The sequence below is a fragment of the Symphalangus syndactylus genome, chromosome 1 (genome assembly GCF_028878055.3).
Source record: "Symphalangus syndactylus isolate Jambi chromosome 1, NHGRI_mSymSyn1-v2.1_pri, whole genome shotgun sequence".
Lineage (NCBI taxonomy): Eukaryota > Metazoa > Chordata > Mammalia > Primates > Hylobatidae > Symphalangus > Symphalangus syndactylus.
In genome coordinates this window covers 119,071,172-119,098,978 of record NC_072423.2, presented here as the reverse complement: position 1 = coordinate 119,098,978, position 27,807 = coordinate 119,071,172, and the positions used below count along the sequence as shown (strand labels likewise).

The window sequence follows — 27,807 nt, the reverse complement described above, 5'->3', positions numbered from 1 at the left end:
AGATTACTGGCCTCTCCCCAGGGAGACTCTAGTTCAGTAAGTCTGGGTTTGGGCCCAAAAAACTACACCTCTATCAAGTTCCCAGGAAATGTTAATGTTGCTGGTATGGAGAACACACTGGTGTAGAACAATCTATGGAGCCAAGAGATCATTAGGAGAAACACGTCAGAAAATCACTGACAGGCAAGAAATACAGACGGTTACAAGTGGAACAACGTGTAAAGGTTGCTCCCTCAGCACGAAGCCTTGCTATCCTCCATCTGCTCATTCATTCATCTGATTAGCAGTTATCTACTGAGCACCTACCATGTGCCCAGAAAAGGAACAACAGGACTTTTGTCTTCCTGGAACTTACATTAATGAAAAAAACCTGTGCCTAAGGCCAGACGCTGTGGCTCACGCCTGTAATCCCAGCACTTTGGGAGGCAGAGGTGGGTGGATCACATGGTCAGGAGTTCAAGACCAGCCTGACCAACATGGTGAAACCCCGTCTCTACTAAAAATAGAAAAATTAGCCGGGCGTGGTGCACACCTGTAATCTCAACTACTCAGGAGGCTGAGGCAGGAGAATCGCTTGAACCCAGGAGGCAGAGGTTGCAGTGAGCTGAGATCACAACACTGCACTTCAGCCCGGGCGACAGAGCAAGACTCTGTCTCAAAAAAAAAAAAAAAAAAAAAAAAAAACAGAAAAAAAAAACACAAACCTGTGTATAAATACGTTAAATAAATAAAGCTGCATTCATTAGAGGAGAGAGCAGAGTCAGGGAAGTCCTAATTGAGGAGGTAACACTTAAGCTGAGACCTGAAATAAGGAATTGGCCATGTAAAAACCAGCAGAGAACATCCAGGCACAGGAAACAGCAAGGAGGAAAGGTCCTGAGACAGAAGAACACTTGGAAATCCTAGGAAATGTCTGAAGGTAAGTTTGGAGACAGTGAGGGAGGGAAGGAGTGTTACAAGATGGAACCGAAGAGGTAGGCAAGGGCCAAATCATGCAAGATATTGAAGGTCATGTTAAGAATTCTGACCTGTATCATCAAATGTATCCATTAACCTCCAGGACGTGCTCCTGAGAGGTAAACAGCGAAAAAGACCTTAAGAGGGAAATTCAGCTCTGTAAGCCATCCCAGAGAGGAGGCAATTGTCATTCCTTGCCAGGAATGTGTGTGAATTATCTTCCAAATGCATATTCTCAGTTCCTATAAACTCAGTCTTTAATAAATCCTCATGTAAATCTGTTAACCGTGCAGGTGCAATTTTTTTTCTTAAGATTATGATGTTAGAGTAACTGTATAATGATCTCATGCTGTTCCCCCACCTGCCTTTTATTATTAGCAGGAATTTTATGGCCTATTCCTCTTTGTCTCCCAGTAAAGAGGGGAGTTTAATCTTACTAACCTCTGCCCTCTACTCACACGTAGGGCAGGATGCTCCCTGTTAATCTTTGCAAGAAAAATCTTAACTTGCAATCAACAGGCCTGGTATCAAACAGAGAGAGATAAACAAAACATAGTCCTAGATTTCAAGGAGTTTAAAATGTATGACATTATAATAAAATAAACATAACTAATTTACTAAGCAAAATGTGCTGCTTTAAACATTAATATTACCTTAAAGCAGCCATCAATTTTCAACTTCTACCTACTACTATGAATAAAGTATTATTAACCCTTCCCAAAAAATTGAAAGCTTTGAAAAGTTTAAGCAGGTAAGAAAAGGAGACATGATTTTATGAAGTTCATTTTGTGTGGAGAATCAAGTTGGTGGAGCCTAAAACTGGACTTTGGAAGACCATTTAGCAAGCTACTCCAGTGGTCCAGGTGAGAGATGGCAGTGGCCTGGATTATGGAAGTAGCCATACAGCTGCAGAGAGATGTGAGCAGATCTGAGAGATGCTGATGAGTTAGAATCACAGGACAAGTTGACCAGCTGGTTGTAAATAATAAAGCGGAAGAACTTAAGGGAAAGGAAAGTATCAAAGAGGACGTCTAGCCCTTTGCTTTCCTTAATGCTCCTTCCTAACCTTCCCGCCCAGCATCCATATGTCAGTCTGAGAAAGGAGGTCAATGAGGGAAAAGAGCGTGCTGAGCTGAGGAGTGGCCAAGGAAGCAAAGTGGTAGCAGCAAGGGAGGTTGCGGTAATATGGAGGAGGCCTCCAGCGGGGAGTGAATGGGAGCTGGTTACACTAAGGGAAACGAATGAACTGAACGAACAAATCAGTAAGTATATTGAGAATAATGAGAACCCAGTTTCTCTCTGTCTGAGAAGAGATTTACAAACACAGAAAGAGGGAAATAGACCAGGCGTGGTGGCTCACGCCTGTAATCCCAGCACGCTGGGACGCCAAGGCAGGCAGATCATGAGGTCAGGAGTTTGAGACCCGCCTGGCCAACATGGTAAAACACCCTCTCTACTAAAAACTACAAAAAAATTAACCAGATGTGGTGGCGTGCACCTGTAATCCCAGCTATTTGGGAAGCTGAGTCAGGAGAATCACTTGAACCCAGGAGGCGGAGGTTGCAGTGGCCTGAGATCGCACGATTGTACTCCAGCCTGGGCAACAGAGCAAGACTCTGTCTTGAGGAAGACAAAAAGAAAGAAAGAAGGAAGACTAGAAAGAATTCTGAGGTATTAAAATTAAAATATAAATTCATGAGGTTTTTTCCAAATGTGCACATTGACAGACATTTTTAAAATATAAATGTGTATGCATCGGTACATATATTTTATCTAGCTTTGCATAGTGAGAAGCAACAATGACACCCCCCAGGGAATGAACACAAAGAGCACCCAGATCTTCATTTCTAAAAACTTAGGATTTCTTGGAGAAATGACTGATTCCAAGGCTGGCACAGGAAAAGCACAAAAGAAGCCCAGAACGGTACATGGTATCAGGAGTTAAGGAAGTACTCAGTGATAGAAATAAGTCCAAGGACACTGAAGGCATCTTGAAGGGATCCCACTGGCCAAATCTGGGATGATTAGAGCACCCCAACAATAAGCAGTAGCAGTAATAGTATCACATTACAACCCACTGAATAAAATCTATATCCACGAGTCCATGCTGATATGAATACATACATGCATGCTGAAGAAAGGAAAGTGCTTCCTCAAAATAGAATTCCAACTTATACACAAGGCCATCAAAATCATCTGCATAGCTCATGATCAATGCAAAAAAAATGGTGTTTACATTTTTAAAGGGTTACTGAAAGCAAAACAAACCAAAAGAATATGCAACAGAGACTGTATATGACCTACAAAACCCAAAATATTTATTATCTGATCCTTTATAGAAAATATTTGCCAACCTCTGATGTAAAAAGAATGATGCAAATGGATAATCATCACATGGCAACCACCACAGAGGTATCCGGTACAGTTAAGAGTCATCAGTGGATGCTATGGAGGTTTAATGAGGAAACACAGACAGACCCAGGTTAAGCTTCACCCCACAAAACAAAAGCTCTGCACTCTAAAAATTGTAAATGACGTGAAAAACATAAAGACTGAAGAACTGTGTCAGAGTGGAGGAGACTAAAGAGCTATGAAAACAAAATACAGGCGGGGCGCAGTGGCTCACGCCTGTAATCCCAGCACTTTGGGAGGCTGAGGCAGGTGGATCACCGGAGGTCAGGAGTTCAAGACCAGCCTGGCCAACATGGTGAAACCACGTCTCTACTAAAAAATACAAAAATTAGCTGGGTGTGGCGGTAGGTGCCTGTAATCCCAGCTACTCGGGAGGCTGAGGCACAAGAATCTCTTGAACCCGGAAGGAAGAGGTTGCAATGAGCCAAGATCACACCATTGCACTCTAGCCTGGGTGACAAGAGCGAAACTTTACCTCAAAAAAGGAAGGAAGGAAGGAGGGAGGGAGGGAGGGAGGGAAGGAAGGAAGGGAGAAAAGAAAAAAGAAAAGAAAAGAAAATACAACCCATGCTCCTGAACAGGATCTTTGCACAGAAAAGAAAAAGGAGACACTTTTGGGAAAACTGGCAAAATTTCAATGAAAAATTAGTGATTTAGATAAATGCTAAGGGCAAGTGATAAGAAGCCCAAGATAAAAGAGTCAAACTTGATGCATCAGATGAAAAAGAGGAAGGACTAGAAGTTATGAGGCTTTGGTGGGAACTATAGAAAAAAACTTTGCCAAAAAAAGAAACCATGCTGAGTATAAAGATGAAAATCTGTATAACGTTATCCTTATAACATAAGCCCATTAAAACAAGACAGATTTTTCTAAAGGCTCAGGATTAAAATGAATGTCTTAAAATATTATTCAAAGGTGCCTCAGGAAAGTTCACTGGTATACTTTGTAACTCTGATTGTTTACCTGTAATTATTAATACCATAATTAGTGTGGGTTTTTGTAATTTTGAAAACATGTGGCTCCTGAAACAGACTGTGTATAATCAATGCTATATATCCTTTCTTAATGATAATCAGGCGCAGGATTTATATCCATTGATCTTCAAGATTATATAGGTAACATAACTGAAAAATTTCCATAAATACCCACAGGATTTAGCAACATGAAAGTTATTAGTAACCTTAGCAAGATTAGCTTCAATGGCATTTTTTGGACAGCACCAGATTGGGCTAAAAGGGAAAAGTGGGCCAGAAAGGAGCAACAGTTATGTGGCAATAACTCTTTAAAGAGGTATGGCTAGGAATGGGCAGATATGCAGCCAAGATTGTGCGTGTTGTTGGGGGGGCAGGGGTGGTAAATTAAAAAACACCTAAATGCTGACTAGAAGGATCTAGTAGAGAAGGAAAAATTTGAGAGTCAGGAAAGGGCAAAAATAACTATTTGAATCAAGTTCCCAAGAAGGGACCAGGAAGAAGATTTGGAGAAACATGAAGAGGTTTGTCTCTGAAAAGAGAAGGAACAGCTTGTCAATGGTACCAGGAAGCAAAGAATTGAGAGAGGACAGATGTGCAGGTAAATAGGTCCACTTATATGACAGAAGGCAGTTGGGATAGTTCTCATCAGATGTCTTCACTTTTCTCTGGGCAGCAAAGGGAAAGTCATGAGTGAGGATGCATGATGAAAATGAGGGGTTGAGGGTATAAGGAAAGAAGACAAAGTAAGAAATTGCCACAGAGAGAAGTGCAAGAGTGAGCTGAACTAGAGAAATACAACAAAGATGCCACATAGTGTTTAAGAGCCCAGATGAGATTGCTAACTCAAAGGGGTATTTAAATAAATCATAGGAGAGAGGGTTATATTTGTTCAGTAGAGTATTAAATTGATACAAGTGTGTTAACACATCTTTATACATAATTATCCTTTACACCAAGTTATCACAGCCATGTGAGTAAAGTAGTAGGCAACCAATCAAAGCACAAAAACACCAAAATCACAGATGCTTGAACATTAAAATGAATTCATCTGAACCACATGATAAACTCATTTGACACAAAATCTGAATGGGGATGCTAACAGGGAAAAGTCAGGAAACACTAAAAATGTAACAAACTAAACGCTGTACCCTATATACTGCCACAGTTTTCTACTATCGCCTCTAAATCATTTTTAAGGCTGGGCGCGGTGGCTCATCCCCATAATTCCAGCACTTTGGGAGGCCGGGGCAGGCAGATTGCTTGAGGCCAGGAGTTCAAGACCAGCCTGGGCAACATGACAAGACCCCATCTCTACAAAAATACAAAAAATAAGCCAGGCCTGGTGGTGCATGCCTGTAGTCCCAGCTACTTGGGAGGCTGAGGCAGTAGAATTGCTTGAACCTGGGAGGTGAAGATTGCAGTGAGCCGAGATCACACCACTGCACCCCAGTCTGGACGACAGAGGGACACTCTGTCTCAAAATAAATAAAGTTATTAATTAGTTTTTGAAACCATAATACCATAGTCCTAACAAGGTTTATTAAAATTCTCTCATAGTCTCAAGGTTTTCCAGTTCCAAGTTTTCAAAATTCTCTTTTAGAAGAAAATCAAATTATTTCTCTCAATATTACTCTGAGATTTCAGTTTCCTACCTATTAAATTAAATTTATTCTTATTCTAATATTTTCTTCAAACTTGCTGTTTAAAGATACCCAGATATATCCCCCAAAAGATGCTTCATCTTACTGATACTGCTGTTATCCTAAGAGAATCAGCAGTGGAGTGTCTGAATAGGTACCATAAAATGGGTCCGATTTCTCCTGTAATAAAGCCCTGGGCCTGAGCAGAAAAGGTGGTACAGACATTTTCAATAATTTTTGCTGCCATGTGATTCACAACACGCTCTTCCTAGAAAGAAAGGAGATTAAAATAATATTAGTGTGAGAAATAAATACATGCTATTTCTTTACAACCACTGTAAATAATGTTATGATACCAAGACAGTATCATCTGCCTCTGGATGTGTTAGGCACCTTGGGAAGAATGATAACTCTTTCAGGTCATTATGAAACTATTACAAATAATCATTTGGTTATTCACTAGCAAGCTATCATAACACAACTCTCCATATATTTCAATAAAACAAAGAATTAGGAATCATATTTCACATGAAGGTTGCAGTGAGCTGTGATCACACCACTACACACCACTGCTGAAACAATCTGGAAAATAAAATAACATAAAAATTGGAAGATAATTTTAAAATCATACAAAGCAGGCAGAATAATCCTCAGAAGTCATCCAGTCCTAGGAATAACCCAAACACCGATCAATCAGAGTGGAAAGATTGCCTAAATAACGGACATCAAAGAGTCCTAAGAAAGGTATTGCTTCAGTGGTGTGATGAAACTAATCCTAGAGTAAAAGCCATTCTGGATGGTCCTAGCGGTGCTAAAAAGTTAGCCTCAAAAAGATTCAACTGTTTTCAGGTAATATAAATGAGTCCAGGGAAAAGCCCAGAAGTACTTACGGAAATTTTAAAAAGTTCCGCATCCAATGATATAAAATTCATAGTGATTAACATCTAATTAAACATTGCCAAGCAAGCAAAGAAGCCAAAAAATACGATTCATAATTCAGTCACTAGAAATGACTGATAGACTTGGTAGAAAGATATTAAATGGCTATAATAAACGTAGTCCACATACTCAAGAGGAGGAAAGCAAAAACATAAGGAGAGAAACAAAAGATATAAAAATGACCCAAATCAAAATTCTAGAGATAAATAATGCAATGCCTTATATTAAAAACACACTGAATGGGATTAACAGATTAGACACTACAGACTATGTAGCGTCTACACTACATAGCTAAGTAGCAATAGCTACTAGCAATAAAAGCTACTAGCAATAAAGACATAGACTACTAGCAATGTCTAGTAGCTACTAGCAATAAAGACATAGCTACTAGCAATAAAAATCTATCCAAAATAAACACAGAAAGAAACAAGACTTGAAAAAAGAAAATAGTGCATCAGTGAACTGTAGGACGCCTTCAAAAGACCTAATAAATATGTAGTTGGAAAAATGCTTGAAATATTGTCTGAGAATTTTTCAAATTCATGAAAACTGGTAATTCCAGGTCTCAGAAGCTCAATGAGCCCTACGCAGAAGAAACAAAGAAAAATGACACCAAGGTACATCATAATCAGACTGCTTAAAAAAAAAAAAAAGGAATAAAGAGAAAACCTTATGGACAAGGAGCAATGTCTCATTCCTGTAATCCCAGTGCTTTGGGAGGCCAAGATGGGAGAATCGCTTCAGGCCAGGAGTTCAAGACCAGCATGGGCAACACAGCAAGACCTTTTCTCTGCAATAAGTTTTAAAAATTGGCCAGGCATGGTAGTACATGCCTATACTCCCAGCCACCTGGGAGGCTGAGGTGGGAGGATCACTTGAGCATGGGAGTTGGAGGTTGCAGTGAGCTGTGATCACACCACTGCACTCCAGCCTGTCTCAAAAATAAAAATAAAATAAACAGAAAAGAAAACTTTACAAGCAGCTACAGTAAAAAGGCATATTCCACTGAGAGGAACAATGATAAGGCTGACAGGGAATTCTCATCAGAAACAATACAAATCAAAAGACAATAAAGCAATATATTTTAAGTACCAAAAGAAAAAAAAAGTAACTGTCAACCTACAAATTTACGCACAAAAATAACATCTTTCAAAAACAAAGATAGAATAAATACTCTTCTGACACACAAAAGTTGAGAAAATTCATCACCAGCAGAACTGCACTACAAAAATATTAAAGGAAATTATTCAGGCAGAAAAAAATGATAATGAGAAGAAAATTAAATCTATACAAAAGAACAAAGAATAAAAAAGTAAATATGTGAACAAATGTAATAGATTGTTTTCCTTAATTTTTGAGCCTATTTTAAACACAAGCTGCTGCTGCTGTTTTTCTTTTTGAGACACAGTCTCACTCTGTCACCCAGACTGAAGTACAATGCAGGATCACAGCTCACTGCAGTCTCAATCTCCGGGCTCAAGCGATCTTCTCACTTCAGCCTCCCAAGCAGCTGGGACAAGAGGCATATGCCACCATGCCCAGCTAATTTTTTTTAATTTTTAACAGAGATGAGGTCTCACTCTGTTGCCCAGGCTGATCTTGAACTCCTTGTCTCGAGGAATCCTCCTGCCTTGGCCTCCCAGAGTGCTGCGATTACAAGCATGAGCTACTATGCCCAGCCAAACATAGCTGTTTAAAGCAGAAACAACAAAAATGTATTGTGAGCTTTATAACATATGTAGACATAAAATGTATGACAATAGTAGGAAGGCTAGAAGGAGAATACTAGATTATTCTGGTGTAAGCTTCTTAGGAATTTGCATATCACTATATACATCATAAAAATAAGGTTCTGATACAAAGTTCTAATATACATGAGGTTCATATGTAAGAATTTGTATATCATTATTTGAAGGTCAACTGACAAATTCGAGTTACATACTGTTAAAAAAAAAAAAAAAAAGATGTATAGGCCGGGTGCAGTGGCTCACGCCTGTAATCCCAGCACTTCGGGAGGCTGAAGCGGGCAGATCACAAGGTCAAGAGTTCGACACCAGCCTGTCCAATATGGTGAAACCCCATCTCTACTAAAAATACAAAAATCAGCTGGGCATAATGGCACGTGCCTATAATCCCAGCTACTCAGGAGACTGAGGCAGGAGAATTGCTTGAACCAGGACCCAGGAGGCAGAGGTTGCAGTGAGCCAAGATCACACCACTGCACTCCAGCCTGGGCTACAGAGTGAGACTCCATCTCAAAAAAAAAAAAAGATTTATAATAATAAGCCCATAAAAGTGATAAAAAGGCAGGAAGGACATTGGATAACACTATCAACTGACTTTGACATTTATACAACACTCCACTCAACAAAGGTAAAAGACACATTCTTTTCAAGATCACATGAAACATTACCAAGTTAGACCATGTTCAGGGCCGTAAAAAATATCTTAGCAACTCCATACTCATAGATTAATTTGAGATGAATCACAAACCTAAATGTAAAAGTTAGATCCATAAAGCTTCTAGAAGTGGTCATAAAGAATATGTTGCAGTAGGCAAAGCTTTCTTAACCAGGACAAAAAGGAACTAAACATAAGAAAAATAGTATTAAATCAGGCTTCAGAAAAATTTTAAATTTCTGCTCATAATGACACCATTAACCCTCATAGTATCTCAGGCCAGGAAAAAATATTTACATCCAGGCACAGTGGCTCATGCCTGCAATTCCAGCACCTTGGGAGGCCATGGCAGGAGGATTGCTTGAGCTCATGAGTTCAAGACCAGCCTGGGATACGTGGCAAAACCTCTTGTCTCTACCAAGCATGGTAGTACAGGCCTGTAGTCCCCGCTACTTGGGAGGATGAGGTAGGAGGATGGCTTGAGCCCAGGAGGCAGAGGTTGCAGTGAGCCGAGACTGCGCCACTACACTCCAGCCTGGGCAATACAGCCAGATCTTGTCTCAAAAAAAAAAAAAAAAAATTTACAACACACATACATTAAATATCTGAGCATTTTATATAAATGATACCTTAATTAAAATAAAAAATACATTAAAGATTATATAATCCTATATTTATTTAACAAGAAAAATATATAAGTATAGGAAGGGCAAAGAAAGGTATATAATACTCTGTTAATGATGATTATAATAGGTATGGATTGTAGGGAGGAGGAGCCCACTAATTCAACTTTAGAAATTTTTACATTGCTTGGTTTGTTACAATATGCATGTATTGTTTTTTCAATCCAAATTTGTGTATTTTTCATATAAAAACATTTAAAAATGAGCAGAAGATATTGAGTAATGTCTAAGTTCAAGCCGTAGTTTTTGCATTTTGCTAGTTACATATCCTTGAGTATTTTTATCTCTTTGCCCCAGCTTCATCATCTACAAAATGAAGATAACAAAACACAAGCAGTGGCCAGGCACGGTGGCTCACGCTTGTAATCCCAGCACTTTGGGAGGCCGAGGCGGGCGGATCACGAGGTCAGGAGATCGAGACCACGGTGAAACCCCGTCTCTACTAAAAATACAAAAAAATTAGCCAGACGTGGTGGCAGGCGCCTGTAGTCCCAGCTACTCGGAGAGGCTGAGGCAGGAGAATGGCGTGAACCCGAGAGGCGGAGCTTGCAGTGAGCCGAGATCGCGCCACTGCACTCCAGCCTGGGTGACAGAGCGAGACTCTGTCTCAAAAAAAAAAAAAAAAAAAAAAAAAAAAAACACACAAGCAGTTTGAGAATTAAATGAGATAGCATACAGGAAGACTCATCTAGAGCATGAAAAGTAGTAAATTCTCAATAAATGTTAGCTTTTATTCCCATTATTATTAATACCATATAGTACAAACTACAAGACTGCTAGGAAAGAAATCTTAAATATCCTTCAATTTCTCAAACCTCAACACATTTTTCACTTCTCAGAATGAGTATCTGAGAGAACTCTTCCTTCCCATTCCTGTTTCCTTCAATGCAGTCAGAATAAATTAACCTAACACTTCTAGCCTCTCTCTGTTCCTTTATTCATTCTACTTGGGGAAATAAAATGTGACACCCATTTGACAAATTTGAAAAGAAAAAACTGGATATTCCTAAGTGCTCAGCTCAACTCTTCCCCCTCCTCCCTTGGGGACAGGCCCACCCACACAGAGTTGTTGTCGCATATCTCCTAGTTGTAAGCCTTAACTGGACAGGCACCCTACTTGGAGACCGCTGCTGTGTCTGGGGAATGCTAAGCTTCCTTAATGTGGGGTCCAATATGAGGAAACCTATTTGCCCACAGAGATAAGCTGTATCCTCTATCCTAGTTCTCACTACAAAAAATATTGATATTTTGCCCCATATGTCTTGCTCTTTGTCTTATTTCTCATGAAGTTCTAAAATCTTTTTCCTGACTGTAGGGGGGAAATGAGCTATTTATAGAAGCCCTCTCCCTCTCAAATACATGTGCTTCACAACACAATTGTCAGTCAATTCCTAGGACTCATTCCTAGTACTAGAAAACCACAACTATTTTAGCAGCTGGGTTGGAAATGGGCCATGTGTCATCCCAGTGCTCTGTAAACTCAGTGAGGTTGTCAGGCCAATTCAACCTGCTCCTACCTGAAATAAGTGACCCTAGTCCATCTTCAGTCCCCTGTGGGATACCATACAAGCAAATAAGAGTAGTGGTATTTTATGCTTAACTCACTCTTTGGGAAAGATAACTGAGCTAATGCCTATTGCTTAAATCAAAGACCTATTTCTTCATAGTATTAAAATAAAAGCTAAGATTATTTTTTAAATAGCTAGGCTTATTAATTAAGAGCTGTACTATGTTTTAATGGTGTTAAATAGATTTAATATATTGTAGGCAGTCTTAAAAAAGTTTTCTGCCAATATAATTTTGGTCTACTTAGGCAGGCCGTTAGCCTTGCCTCTCATTTTTCTTGTTTACCTTGTTGGACAAATGCCGTCAGGGCAAACACCAGTTTAAGTCTTCTGGGCACCTCTCAGGGTTCTTGTCTACACAGTTGCTGACTTAAGAACTTGGTGCTACCAGCCGGGTGAAGTGGCTCACGCCTGTAAGCCCAGCATTTTGGGAGGCTGAGACGGGCAGATCACGAGGTCAGAAGTTTGAGACCAGCCTGACCAACATGGTGAAACCCCGTCTCTACAAAAAATACAAAAATTAGCCAGGCATGGTGGTATGCGCGTGTAATCTCAGCTACTCAGGATGTTGAGGCAGGAGCATCGCTTGAACCCAGGAGGCGGAGGTTGCAGTGAGCCGAGATCACTGCAAAAAAAAGAATTTGACACTCCGTCTCAAAAAAAAAAAAAAACAATTTGGTGCTACTTTATAGATGTTTGTAAGGTTTATTTTTTTATTTTGTATCCGGTATTTATAGTTGCTTTCAGAGGGATAGGACTGTCCAGGTATCTTGTCCACTATACTGCAAGAAATGAAAACCCTATGTTCTTGGTTCAATGAATTACTAAAATATGTTTAAAAAAAAAAAAAATCAGGTACCTTGAAGCCCTTAGAGGAAAGATCAATCCACAAATGTGAAACAACGAATGTCAGTATTTCACATATTAATTTTGGTGCTCTTTATTGGAAAAGTAGGCATGTAGACTAAGATTATATTTGTGTGTGGTGCTATGTTTAGTTCTATTTTTGATTTTAAAAGTAAATACAGATAATCAGTTTCCGCATATCACTGAGTCAAAGTGTGTCTCCTCTCCCCTGCTCTGCAGTGTCACCTCTGTCATATGAATTGACATGTCTCTTTCTGGGTTCTATTTGGTTCTGTTGGCCTACTTATCTCTGTGCCACACTATCTAAATTAACAGTCTTTATTTTTAATATATATTTTCAATATATGCAATGTTTTGCCCTACCAAGATAATCTTTTTTCAATAATTTATTTTTGCCCTTTTTCATTTGCATGTAATTTCTAAAATCAACTTATTTATTGGGATGTTGACTGAGAGTACATCTATAAATTTGAGGAAGATTAATTGATATTAGTATACAATAGAAAACATACTCAATGAAAACATTAACAGTAAGAGACAGACACATTTAATTTTAAAAACACTGGAATAAGATGACAGCTGATTGAAGTTCCTTTGAATTCTTGATCACATTCAGCTAATGTGTTTATTACTTAAGTTAGCTCTCCACTATAGGTCCAATTCTTTATAGTTAACATTTATGAAACTATATTTATATATCATATGCTGGCCGGGTATAGGAAAGACACTGCTCTGTCTTCATTTATTGGGAAAGAGAAATGGCTTTTTATCCCTAGTTCCGTACTCCAGCTTTTTATTGTTTTGTAACTTCATTTGCTTTCTTTCTTTCTTGGGTCATTATTAAATCATTTAACACTATGAACTTTCCTTTCAATCTAGTGTTAGTGAAAGCCCATTAGTTTTGACATGCAGTGTTTCCATTATTGTTACTATATAGACAGTCCCAAGTTTCATTTTAAAATTTTCCTTCATCTAGGGTTGTTTATGAGATGGTTTAAAACTTTCCAGGTGGGTGGGATTTTATTGCCTTTACTCCTCTTTGTTGAAATAAAGTTGCATTACCTAATAGTCAAGAATGAGGTCTGTTCTATTTCTCTGTCTCTTTCTTTAATGTTGTGGCAATGGCCAGAAGTGGTGGCTCACACCTGTAATGCCAGCACTTTGGGAGGCCAAAGCAGGAGGATTGCTTGAGCTTAGGAGTTCAAGACAAGCCTGGGCAACTTAATGAGACCCTATCTCTATTTTTAAAAATTTAAGACAAAAATAAAGTTGTGGTTATATGTAAGATAAATAGATATAAAATTGACCATTTTAACTCAATAGTGCATAGTTTTGTGGCATCAGTCCATTCAAACTGTTGGGCTAGTTCTCATTTTTACATCTATTGAAATGTTAATTGGCTTATTTCCTTTTTTTCCCTCTCACATTCAAAAGTTAGTAATGTACCTTACCGAGCATGGGCCATTATTTTATTTCATTTTATTTTATTTATTTGAGACAGGGTCTTGCTCTGTTGCCCAGGCTGAAGGGCAATAGTGTGCATAGCTCACTGCAGCCTCAAACTCCTGGGCTCAACCAATCCTTCTGCCTCAACCTCCAGAGTAGCTGGGACTACAGGCATGCACCACTACACTGGGCTATGCGATGTCAGTATAGCCCAGTCTTTTTTTTTTGTAGCGATAGAGTCTTGCTATGTTGCCCAGGCTGGTCTCGAACTCTTGGCCTCAAGTGATCCTCCCACCTAGCCCTCCCATAGTGCTGGGATTACAGGTATAAGCCACTGCACCTGGCCTTTATTTATTTTTAAGTTTTATTTTTAGAGATGGAGTCTCACCCTGTTACCCAAGCTGGAATGCAGTAGCACACTCATAGCTCACTACAGCCTCAAACTCCTGGACTCAAATGATTCTACTAAGTAGGTAGCACTATAGGTGTACACCCAGCTAATATTTTTAATTTTTTAGAGCTGGGGTTTCATTCAAGGATCACTTGAACCCAGTGATCCTCCTGCCTTAGCTTCTGAAATTGCTGGGATTACAGGTGTGATTGAGTCATGGCGCCTGGCCAAACATGGGCTATTGGTTCTGGTTGTTACTCTTTTCCTTTTCCTTCTAATCCTTGTATTGGAAAGAAAATGGTACAGAAATTTTATTTCTTCATTTTATTGACATGTAGATCTCTGCTTAGAAGGCAATTTTAGTTTTAAATCATAAATTTTTTGTTCATTATTCATGGAAAACTAGATTTGCCATGGGGTATTTATAAATGTTGCATGAATGAAGGGTTTTCTAGTAAAATAGGTTGAAACACATTGGGTTAAACAAACTTGGACAGTTTTGTTTCTGGTAATTTCTAGAGTTCTAAATTATGATTCTACTCAAGAGGATATTGTATGCAGCATTTTCAAAGCTACCTCATCCTGTGTCATGTTGTGGTTACGCTTTGGGAGAGGAAGCTATAATCTTATACTGAGACTGTAATGAATGTATTAAAGTAATTTTCAGTAGCTTTCTATTTTAGAGTTACCTGAGAAATTATGACACCCTTTTCCAAACAGGCCAACCTGCTTTGTGAACATGATTTCCATAATTTTAACAATGGGGAGGCCAGGCACGGTGGCTCATACCTGTAATTCCTTCCAGCACTTTGGGAAGCCAGGGCAGGAGGATCACTTAAGCCAGTAGTTCAATACAAGCCTGGGAAACATGGCAAAACCCCATCTCTACAAAAAAAATACAAATATTAGCCAGGCGTGGTGGCACACACCTGTAGTCTCAGCTACTCAGAGGCTGAGGTGGGAAAATTACTTCAGCCCAGGAGGTCGAGGCTGCAGTGAACGGTGATCACACCACTGCACCCCAGCCCAGGTGACAGAGCAAGACCCTGTCTCAAAAACAAACAAACCAAACAAAACACAAACCAAGGGTGAGAGACATGTTAGATCTTTTTATCCTCGTTACAGATGTATATGATCAGATGCAAAGAGGGAAGTATTTAGAGTGAAAAGCTTTTGGTGGAACACACACAAAAATAGGAAGATCAGGTATAACTGTTCAAAAAAAAGAGTACGGCAGTATAGAAGAAAAGGTATCCATGATAATATGGAATAACAATTTCAGAGCTGGTGCTGGGATTTCAGACATCTTGAGCTGGGAATCAAAAGATGGGAATTTCAGTCTCAGATGTGCCACTCCTTAGAGGTTTAATATTGACTAAACCCCGGGGGCTCCACTTGGTGGTGTTCGCTATTTAAAAAAACAAAAACATGTGCCAATGATCTTCCATGTGTTTCTGACTTGAGCCCCACCCCTGAGTCTAAAGACTTACCCTTCCATTGCTTTGCCCTTCAAGTTTGTGCCCATTAGCAAAGATAAATTTTCTCCTTGGGATCACTGCAGTGTTGATCTCAGGAATATTTGGCATTGAATTTAAATAATATATCTTTCATACGTGTGTACAATAGGGAGGCTTAGAAAGTTGTCTTTTTGTTTAAGGTGTCCATTTTTGGGGGACAGGTAGCAGCCTACTTTACAATCCACACAGAAGCTGGAAATAGCCCCTAGAGAATTTCCACATGTCTAGAGAAGATTAATTTATACACTTGTATCTAATCAACATTTTTTAGCTTACATAATAGTCTGTATAATTATGGGTACTGAACTGACATCTGGCATATGCTGTATTTAAAAATGTGAGGTTCAATGAGAACACATGGACCCAGGAAGGGGAACAATGCATACTGGGGCCTGTCAGGGCAGGTAGGGGAGGAGCATCAGGAAAAACAGCTAATGCATGCTGGGTTTAATACTTAGGTGATGGGTTGATAGGTGCAACAAACCACCATGGCACACGTTTACCTATGTAACAATCCTGCACACATACCCTAGAACTTAAAATTTTAAAAATAATAAAAAATAAAAATTTGAAATTCAGAACATAAACTATTGGTTTTATTATTCATATTTTCTTAATTCAGAAATTATTTTCTGAACTATATTAGATAATTATGATGCAACAATTTTTTAAGAGGAAATTTAATTTTTACTTTTTAATTAGGGCTCTTTGTTCTTCTTTTTGAGAAAGCCAGTGACAAATAATTTATACATTTAATTAGAAGAGACTGGGCTTGAATTTTTAAAACGTACTAGAAATGTTAGCCATTATATATGTTATCTTTGAAATGTTTTAGACACTAATTACCTAAACGAGCAGCAAATAAGTTAAATCTCTTGGATTTTAATAAGAGCTAAAATGTACAGTTATATTTTCTGGTTTTTTAAATTGTTACAGTCTAAATTTATTCTACAGTCTAAATTTCTAGTGAAGAAATGTATGTGCCATCAATATCAGGTTCTTTGTGGGTACTCACAACTCCCCTTGCCTTTTATGCAGTGAAGGTGGGCAACATGGGTGTGGAACAGAAACGATATTGTTTTCTTTCTTTTGAATATCACTATGAATCTAATACTTCAAAGATTCCTAACTTTCTGAATGCCATTATTAGTTGGATTCACAATGGCTTACCAGGTACAGAGTTGCCCAGTGTGTCTTGGAGTGAACTATTGAGAGTGGTATGAGGGAAGTGATTCTCAGCCAGCGCTGAGTGGGGTAGACCGCTTCCAAAGAGGTGATGGGGTAAGCAGCACACACAATATGGCATTTTCACTGCAAAGGGGAGGTTTGTGCTGGCTGCCCTCCTGTGGCAGGTCTGCTCGCAGGGGAGGCTCCAAAGTTTGGCTTTGCTGGGTTTGACATGTGAGAACTGATGAAATACCTGTATGTAGTATCTTTCAAGGATTTATATTAGTTGGATTTCTGTGTAAATTTTCATATCCCTTTGACTGCTTTACCCCATACAAGCTTTGTATGCTTAACAAAATCTATAACTTTTCTGTCGCTTTCTCACTTAGTATCTGCCTTTCCGGCCTTTTACTTTTTCTTTTTATTATTGTTTTTAGTTTAATGAGATTATGGTTACAGAGAAAGATGTATGCATGATTCCACTTCTTTGGATTTTGTTGAGATTTTCCTTATGGTTCAGTACGTATATACTTGGGGGGGTGGTGAATTCTGTCACTTTGGAGAGATGTTTTTTCTATACGTTAGGTCAAGCTTGTTAATTTTCTAGACAGATGTAGATCTTCTATGTCTATGCTGATTGTTTTTTGTCTGTTTTATCAGATACTGAGATATGTGTTTAAATTGCCCTCTTAGGGTTGCAATTTTGTCATATTTTGCTTTCATGTATTTTGACTGCTAGTTATTAGATATATTAAAATTTTAGATTGCCTTTTCCCTTGGTTTATTATAATTTTCATCATATTGTGACCTTAAAAATCTCCCATATTGCGGCTGGGCGCGGTGGCTCACACTTGTAATCCCAGCACTTTGGGAGGCCGAAGCGGGTGGATCACAAGGTCAGGAGATCGAGACCACGGTGAAACCCCGTCTCTACTAAAAATACAAAAAAATTAGCCGGGCGTAGTGGCGGGCACCTGTAGCCCCAGCTACTCAGGAGGCTGAGGCAGGAGAATGGCGTGAACCCAGGAGGCGGAGCTTGCAGTGAGCCGAGATTGAGCCACTGCACTCCAGCCTGGGCGACAGAGCGAGACTCCATCTCAAAAAAAAAAAAAAAAATCTCCCATATTGCTTTTTGCCCAAAGCCTATTTTATCTGATAATAATATAGCTAACCACACTTCTTTGGGTTAGGTACATATGACATGTGTATCTTTTTTCATTCTCTTTCAGTCTCTCTATAACTTTATGTTTTAGATGTCTTTTCATACTGTTTATTTTCTAATTCTGTCTTTTTTTTTTTTGAGATGGAGTGTTGTTCTGTTGCCCAGGCTGGAGTGTAGTGGTGTGATCTCAACTCACTGCAACCTCTGCCTCCCAGGTTCAAGCAATTCTCTTGCCTCAGCCTCCCAAGTAGCTGGAATTACAGGCATGTGCCACCATGCCCGACTAATTTTTGTACTTTTAGCAGAGACGTGGTTTCACCATGTTCATCAGGCTGGTCTTGAACTCCTGACCTCATGATCCGCCTGCCTCGGCCTCCCAAAGTGCTGGGATTACAGGCGTGAGCCACGTGCCTGCCCTAATTCTGTTTTATAGTCATTTTCTCTTAACTATTCAGTCCATTGACATTTATTGTGATTGTTGGCATAGTTTCATTTATAACTTTCATCATATTTTGTGCTATTTGTTCCATCTGTTTTGTATTTCTTTGTGTCTTGTTTCTTTTTTTCCCAATTCCTTTCATATTCATGGTTATTCTATTGCTCTTGAAATATATATTTTATGTGAATACATTTGTGAATTGACAATACTTTATTAACAATGAAACATACCATTTCACTTTTTTTACTACAGTTGTTGCTGCTAAGAAATTAGCTGTCAGAGCAACTGTGCTTCTTGAAGGAAATACTCTGTAAATCAAGTGAGGACCTGCTTATGCTTTTAGCTTCTTGTGGGCTTTCCCTCCTGCAACCTGCACTCCCAGCTGCAAATACGTCCTCAATGCCCTCCTCAGATCAGTGGGGTAGCAGGGAGATGGGGGAGTTATTGTTCACATCTTTTATACTTAGTTGTAGGCACTGGGGGCTCCTACCTTAAATTGGGTCTGGATAGGGGATTCTTCACTTGACTATTTTTATTTTTAAAAACCAACTGGACCTACACATAGCACCACACACCAAAGATAATTACAAATAGATTAAAGCTCTAAATGGGAAAAGAAAAAATAAGACTTTCAGAACAAAATGTAATAGACTCTCTTAGTGATGTTGGAGGAGAGAACCATTTCATAAGATACAAAAAGCACAAATCATAAAGGAATAGATAAACTGAGCTACACAGAGCATGGTGGCATGCATAACTACAATCTCAGCTACTTGGGAAGCTGAGACAGAAGGATTGCTTGAGCCCAGGAGTTCAAGACCAGCCTGGGCAACATAGCAAGATTGTATGTGTATACACACATACACACACACACAGTCTTATATATACATATTATATATTATATATAAAGTGACTACATTAAGAACTTCTGCCTATCAATAGACACTGTAAAGAAAATGAATAAATGCACATGCACGTGGATACACACATACACACACATATTACAGCAAAGCAAATAGGACAAAATGTTTACTGTTTAATCTAGGTGATGGAAACAAAGGTGATTATTACAGCTTTCTTTTCTTTTCTAATCTTTGAAACATTTTATTATAATAGGTTGTAGAGGGTTCAGAGTTCCTACAAAGCAATAGGAAAAAAACAAGTTTAAGACTTGACAAGCACTTTTCAAAACAGGAAGCCCAAAACACGAGCTAAATAGAAAAAGATGGTCATCCTCATTAGTAATCAGGGAAGTACATGTTAAAACTACTATAAGAAACCATGGCTGGGCGCAGTGGCTGGCACCTGTAATCCCAACTCTTTGGGAGGCCGAGGGAGGTGGATTCCTAGAGCCTATGAGTTCGAGACCAGCCTGGGTGACATGGTGAAACTCTGTCTCTACAAATACAAAAATTAGCCGGGCATAGTAGTATGCATGTGTAGTCCCAGCTACTTGGGAGGCTGAGGCAGGAGGATCACTTGATCCCAGAGGCGGAGGTTGCAGGGAGCCAGGGTGACAGAGTGAAATCCTCTCTCAAAAAATAAAAAATAAACCACTTTAATGCCTACCAGATTGACAAAAATTTTAAGTTTGCCTATGTCAAATGTTTGAGACGATATGGGTTAATGAGTACTTCCATACCCTGCTGGTGGGAGTATAAATTGATACACACACACACAGCCCAGAAATAAGTAGACCAACAGAACCAAATCACGCCCAAAAAGAGACATGTCAATTGATGTGACAGAGGTGACACTGCAGAGCAGGGGAGAGAAGACACACTTTCACTCAGTGATGTGGGGAAACTGTGTGTGTGTGTACTCACGCATGTGCACTGAGGCATATTTCAACAACACCCTACACAGTGGTCCAAATGAACTATAGTTTACACAATCAGCATGTAAACTAACCTAGCTTTAAAAGCAAAAGAATTAAGTCTCAAAAGAATGTGGCATCATTCCATTTATATAAAGTTCAGCATTAAGAACCGATCAATTTACTGTTTAGCTAAATAATATTTCATGGTGTATATATGCCACATTTTCTGTATCCATTCATCCACTGATGGACACCTAGGTTGATTCCATATCTTAGCTAAGAGATTAACAACCAGAATATGTAGACAAAGAAAATGTAGTACATATACATCATAAAAAACTATGCGGCCATAAAAAATTATAAAATCATGTTCTTTGCAACAACATGGATGCAGCTGGAAGCCATTATCCTAAACAAATTAAAGCAGGTACAGAAAACCAAATACCATGTGTTCTCACTTATAAGTGAGAACTAGCATTGGGTACACATGGACAGAAAGAAGGAAACAACAGACACTGGAGACTTCTAGAGGGGAGAAGGTGGACAGGGAATAAGGGCTGAAAAACTACCTACTGGATACTATGCTCACTACCTGGGTGACAGGATCAGTCATAACCCCAAACTACAGCATCACGCAATATACCCATATAACAAACCTGCACATGTACCCCCTAAATCTAAAATAAAAGTTGAAATTTTAAAAAATAACCAGAATATATAAGGACTTCAACTCGATAGCAAAAAAACCAAATAACCCAATTTGAAAATGGACAAAAGATCTGAATAGACATTTCTCAAAAGGAGATATAAAAATTGCTAGCAGGTACATGACCAAAGGCCCAACAACACTAATCATCAGGGAAATGCAAATGAAAACCACAATAAGATACCATCTCACCCCAATTAAAATGGCGATTATCAAAAAGACAACAGATGACGGCAAGGATGTGAAGAAAGGACAACTCTTCTATACCGTTGGTGGGAATGTAAATTAGTACAGCCATTATAGAAAACAGTAAGGAGTTTCCTCAAAAAAAAAAAAAAAAACAAAAAAAAACTAAAAATAGAGCTACCATATGATCCAGCAGTCCCACTGCTGGGTACATATGCTAAAGAAAGAAAACCAATATATCAAAGAGACAACTGCACTCCTGTACTCCCATGCTTATCACAGCACTATTCACAATAATGACTTTTACACTGTCAACAGGATCCCTAGAAGCCTTCTCTCTCCCTTGAGTTCCTATATTTTGCTCTTTTGCATTTATGTGTTTGACATATTCCACTTTATATTTTTATTTTCGCTCCCACAATAGGTGAGGTCTGTGTGTGAATAGGAATTTTTTCATCTGTGTGCCTCTAAGTGCACCTAGCTTGAAGCTTTGAATGTTAAACCCAAACATGTCTTTTGATGATAGCTGAGAATGACTTAATTCTCATATTATTGACAAAGTACAATTGATAATATACATCATATCCCATAATGACAAAAGACTAGGTATTCAAATCTACAGACTGGGAAGAGTTCAAACTTTTCTTCTGGATCATAGGGGGACACCTCGGGGAGTTTTTCTACACTTGGAACATGGAAGCAATGAACTCAAAAGAAAGATGTTTATCCTGATATATCTTTTTCATTCCTGAAGGAATGTTTTCACCCTATGGCTTTGCCTTGGGTGAAACAATGTCAAATGATTTAACGCAAACAGAAAATGCCAACCTTTTAGGTTGGTTTCTAAATCCTTTACACAGTTACACGTGGGAGCTACATATAGATGAGCTGGTTGGTTGGCCAGCTGGCCAGCTTTCAGCTATTAACAATTGCTTAAGAAATGATGTGAATATGCACATTGTGCACATGTACCCTAAAACCCTAAAGTATAATAAAAAAAAAATAAATAAAAAAAATAAAAAAAAAATAAAAAAAAAGAAATGATGTGAATAAACTAAAAAATCACATCACATAATAAATACTATTTAATGTTAAAATCAATGGATACTAGAAGCTTCCCTGTTTCTAAATCTCAAAATGGCTATCTGACAAGATAACCATGGGTTGTCTCAGGCTCACAGAAAATTCGCTGCATACACCTTGCTTACTAAACTGGTGTATCAATAACTTTAAAGGAGGGTAATTAAGAATATGCTATTGAATGCTAGTTACACTGTTTATATAAGCTATCATTCCTTTAAAAAGCAAGACATTTAAACAAGTGAAAGAGAAAGCTAGATCATTTTTACACTTGCTCCACTGTAGGTCACTTGCTCATGGTGGGTTGTCGGGATTATTTAAATTCAGGAGCAATACCCGGCTGACAAGCTCCTGCACTGCTGCAGGCTACAATCCTCACACAGTGCCTGAAGGGTTATTACAATTGACAGCATCTACAGAGGACAACAAAGGAGACTTACCCCTTCCCGAAGGCACCTCATTAGCACTGTGTATGCAGCCAAGGGAACAGCCCAGCACTCTCTAGGGTTCTTTTTTTTTTCTTCCTAAAATGAAGTGGGAAAAAAAAGGCAATGAAGCTAACAGCACAAAAGATATTAACCCATTCAAGCAAATGGCACAGCTCCAAGTATACAAACTGTCTAAAACTTAATAGTCTATTTAAAGTATTACTTACTACCTGATGATAACGACTAGATCAAGGATCTTTTACTGCATTGTACATACAAGATATTTATTCTATTTCTCATTGCATTATATATGATGTGGGTAAGATCCCATCATTAGAAGTTAGATTTAAAAAATTGAGAAATGACAATATGATCCAATATGATCTGACAGATAAATCAATCTAATGATAATTGTAGATGATAATACAGATACAACTATCTTAAAAGTATTACATTATCTGGAATGATTTCAAAGCATAGAAAACACAAGTTTGAGTAATAGCTCAGGATAATTCACAAGCACAAGTGAAAGGTATTATGTTACCTAGTAAGACAAGGAGCTAAATAAAATGAGCAAATGAGCAGGTACACTGATTTTAATGACATGAGCAATAATTCTCTCCCAGAAGATTAACCAAATTAGTGTAATAACCACAAGCACACTCCTGCAACCTATCAAATACAATCAGAAAATAAATCAGGTACCACACAGAAAGATGAAAAGAATTAATTTTTTAAAGCACAAAAAATTAAGTTCTACTTACAGAACATACTCAAGATTGTCCAAATGACAGAATTAGTACATTATTAATTTACTTCAGCTACTATGAAAAACAGTTTGGAGACATCTCAAAGAACTAAAAGTAGAACTACCATTTGAACCAACAATCCCATTACTGGTTATATACCCAAAGGAAAACACATCATTCTACCAAACACACACACACACTCATATGTTCATCGTAGCACTATTCACAAGAGCAAAAACATGGAATCAACTTAGGTGCCCATCAACAGTGAACTGGATAAAGAAAATGTAGTATATATCCACCATGAAATACTACTACAGCAACATGGATGCAGCTGGAGGCCATTATCCTAAGCAAATTGAAGCAAGAACAGAAAATCAAATACCATGTGTTCTCACTTGTGAGAACTAAACATGGATACACATAGACAGAAGATAGGAACAAAAGACACTAGGGACTACTACAAGTGGGGAGGGTGGGACAGGAGTATGAGCTGAAAAACTGCATATTGACTACTATGTTCACTACCTGGGAGGTAGGATCAGTCATACTCCAAACCTCAGCATCATCCAATCTACTCATGTAACAAACCTACACATGTACCCCCTAAATCTAAAATAAAGTTGAAATTTTAAAAAAAGAATTAGTACGTTACTAATCCAAAGGTATTTTATACCCATGAGAAGAATCATGACCCATTAAAACCATACCCTTACTTGATTATAGAATTCAACATATGGTTATACCCTGGACATTATGATCAGGAGCCGCTCCAACTCAAAAACCACTAATTCACACTAAATTTAGCTTGCAAACACAACTTTCTTTACTTCCCTTATTCTTCCCTTATTTAAAATGCCCACCACAACCCTTAACACCAGTGGACTCTGTGCCCTCTCCTTTGGCCCCTCTTCTTTCCTTCAACAGATCACCTACTTCACTTCCAGCCACTTAGAATCCCTGGCCCATCATTTAATCACTCCTGCCCAAAACCTGAGCTATCAGTCTCTTTAGTTGTCCCTTTCCTCTTGTTTGGGAAACCTCAACCTCTGAGAAAGCCAGCTGCTTGTTTTCTCTAAGTCTGCTCTCAGACAACTGGGCCCTTAGAGAAGGTGGCACCAGGGAGCACAGAGTCCATTACTTATTTGGGATCAGCATCCTCAGGGGACCTTCAACATCCATCTCCAGCCCTACTATTTCTCTTATCACCACTCTCCCTGAAAAGGCTATTTTAAACCTATGACACTCCCACCACTTCACCTACTTTCCTCCTTCACAGATAAAGAGAATGGAAGTTCTGAGAAAGGAAAGACAAACTTTCCTCCACATAAAGCCATCTGCTACTTCTGCCTAATGGTTATAACAGGGCAGGTTCCTCCATTCCTCTCCCTCCACTTGGGCTCAGGATCCCATTCCCATCCTGCCTTCTTCAGGGTCATTAGCTAATGGAGTATCCCTTATTGCTCCTAAATTTTCAACATCTTATCCCCTCTGGATCTTTCCTGTTTCCACCTGAATAGGGTCATGGTCTCTCATTTTGAAAACAAGACCTTCCTCATCCCTTGGCCCCTTTTCACAACTATCCTCACTTTACACTGACTTTCTTAGTTTCCTCACCTTCCACTAACTGCTCGCCCGCTCCAATATGACTTCTTCTGTCTCCCTAATTCCAGGGAAAATAAATAAATATATAAAAAGCTCTTAGAGTTACCAGTGACTTTCATGTCATTAACTCCAACAGATCCCTCTTAGTCCTTTAAATTGGGCCTTAAACTACATTCAGCCCTACTGACTTTCCCTTTCCTGAAATACCCACTTCTCTCTCCTAATTTTGCTCCTGCGTTGCTTACTCTCATCCAGGCTCTCAGAATCCTGTTTTCAGTCTCCACTCTACTCTCCACATTTAAACCAGAATTATCTTTTTGGCATGCAAATCAACTGACATAATTACCCTTCTTAAAACTCTTTAATGAGTTCCCCTTGCTCTTCGGATCAAGACCAAGACATCGGACTGGCAAGGCGCCCTTCATGATCATGTCCCTGCCAATCTCTCCAACCCTGCCTCCTTCCTCACTTCTCTCCTGTCCCACTGGCCTTGGTGCAGTTGATGCATGAAAAAAGCACCTACTGTGCACCAGAAATTCTTCTTAATAATGGCCGTAAACCATAACGAGGCAGATACATTTTCTTCCTTAATAGTGCTTAGTGGAAGACTGAGATTTTTTTTGTGTCATTTTGTTTTTGTTGTTTTTTTGTTTTTTTGTTGTTTGTTTCGTTTTGTTTTTGATACCAAGTTTCACTCTTGTTACCCAGGCTGGAGTGCAGTGGCATGATCTCAGCTCACTGCAACCTCCGCCTCCTAAGTTCAAGCAATTTTCCTGCCTCAACCTCCCAAGTAGCTGGGATTACAGGCCTGAGCCACCACGCCCGGCTAATTTTTTGTAGTTTTAGTAGAGACAGCGTTTCGCCATGTTGGCCAGGCTGGTCTCGAACTCCTGAGCTCAGGTGATCCACACGCCTCAGCCTCCCAAAGTGCTGGGATTATAGGCATGAGCCATCATGCCCGGCTGAAATTTTTTTTTTTTTTTTTGAGACAGAGTCTCGCTCTGTCGCCCAGGCTGGAGTGCAGTGGCAACATCTCAGCTCACTGCAAGCTCCACCTCTCAGGTTCACACCATTCTCCTGCCTCAGCCTCCAAAGTAGCTGGGACTACAGGCACCCACCACCATGCCCGGCTAATTTTTTTGTATTTTTAGAAGAGACAGGTTTTCACCGTGTTAGCCAGGACGGTCTCGATCTCCCGACTTCATGATCTGCCCGCCTCAGCCTCCAAAAGTGCTGGGATTACAGGCGTGAGCCACCACGCCCGGCTGAGATTTTTTTTTTTTTAAAGAAGTAAACAAAATAAGTAACTCAAGATAATGACGAGTGCTATAAAGAAAAACAGCAGAGTAAGAGGTTGCAGAAAGACTGTAGACAGACTGGCTCCATCTCAGATCACTCATAGACAGGGAAAGGCTTTCTGAAGGGACTTTTGAGCAGAGAGAAAATATAAACATCTCAGAAGAAAATACTAGAAGCAGGAGAAACAGCAAATGTCAATATAGTGAAGCAGTAGCATGGCATAGTGGGTTTAAGGAACTGTGGGGAGGTCAGTACAGCTGGAAGGAATAAGTAGGAAGGTAGCGAGGAATTAGGTCAGATAGGTTCTGAAGAGCCAGCCCATGAGGCCCTAGAAGGTAATTAGAGAGACTTTGGCTGTGACAATGAGCAAGGCAAGAAGAAAGAAATTATGGGATAAAACAAAAAAGAAAAAATAAGAATACCTGAACTCGGGGTGATAGGTATCCTTGACAAAAGCAAGAAAAACACATAAACTGAAAATGTGTTGCCTTATAAATATCCTCTGCAGAATCACAGTCTGGTCTTCTGTCTGTAAGCCTGAAACCTTAGGGTGTTACTAGACAGCCACCAAGACTTAGGTTGTTGTATTATATGTACTATATATAATCACTTCAGCTCAGTCCCAACAGGTTAGCACTGACCTGAGATTTTAACATTTATTATAGTCAAACTGACAATTCCACAAAGCCCTCATGTCCTGAAAAGTTATTTATTTTTGTACACTCAGGGACTTAACTTCCTTTTCCAGTTTGCTGTCAGGAGATGTAGTTAAATGTCATGGCCACATTATCATTCCCTTATTCAAATAGCCTAGCCTGTATTCAATTAAAGTATATACCAAGGGCTGGGCATGGTGACTCACGCCTCTAATCTCAATACTTTGGAAGACTGAGGCGGGCAGATCACTTGAGGTGAGGAGTTCAAGACCAGTCTGGCCAATGTGGCAAAATGCCATTTCTACTAAAAATACAAAAATTAGCCAGGTGTGGTGGTGCACACTTGAAGTCCAAGCTACTCAGGAGGCTGAAACAGGAGAATCACTTGAACCCAGGAGGTGGGGGTTGCAGTGAGCCGAGATTATGTCACTGCACTCCAGTCTGGGTGAGAGAATGAGACTCTACATTTAAAAAAAAAAAAAAAAAAGGAGCCAAGATGACCAAACAGGAACAGCTCCAGTCTACAGCTCTCGGCATGAGCGACGCAGAAGACGGGTGATTTCTGCATTTCTAACTGAGGTACCGGGTTCATCTCACTGGGGAGTGTCAGAGAGTAGGTGCAGGAGAGTAGGTGCAGGACAGTGGGTGCAGTGCACCGAGCATGAGCCACAGCAGGGTAAGGCATTGCCTCACCTGGGAAGCCCAAGGGGTCAGTGAAT

At 39.3% G+C, this 27,807-nt stretch overlaps 1 protein-coding gene across 8 annotated transcripts in view; it reads right to left on the bottom strand.

The window, feature by feature from the left end:
• ULK4 (unc-51 like kinase 4) overlaps positions 1-27,807 on the bottom strand; it is a 769,027-nt gene that overhangs the window by 551,076 nt on the left and 190,144 nt on the right. For 7 of the 8 annotated variants that reach the window (XM_063611260.1, XM_063611259.1, XM_055281396.2 and 4 more), the window contains 2 exons: positions 22,792-22,875; positions 6,091-6,252 (listed from right to left, as the gene is read on the bottom strand). In XM_063611260.1, coding sequence (XP_063467330.1) covers positions 6,091-6,252; positions 22,792-22,875 — 246 coding nt within the window. The remainder of the gene's footprint in view (positions 1-6,090; positions 6,253-22,791; positions 22,876-27,807) is intronic. The other variant, XM_063611278.1, reaches the window with a different exon arrangement.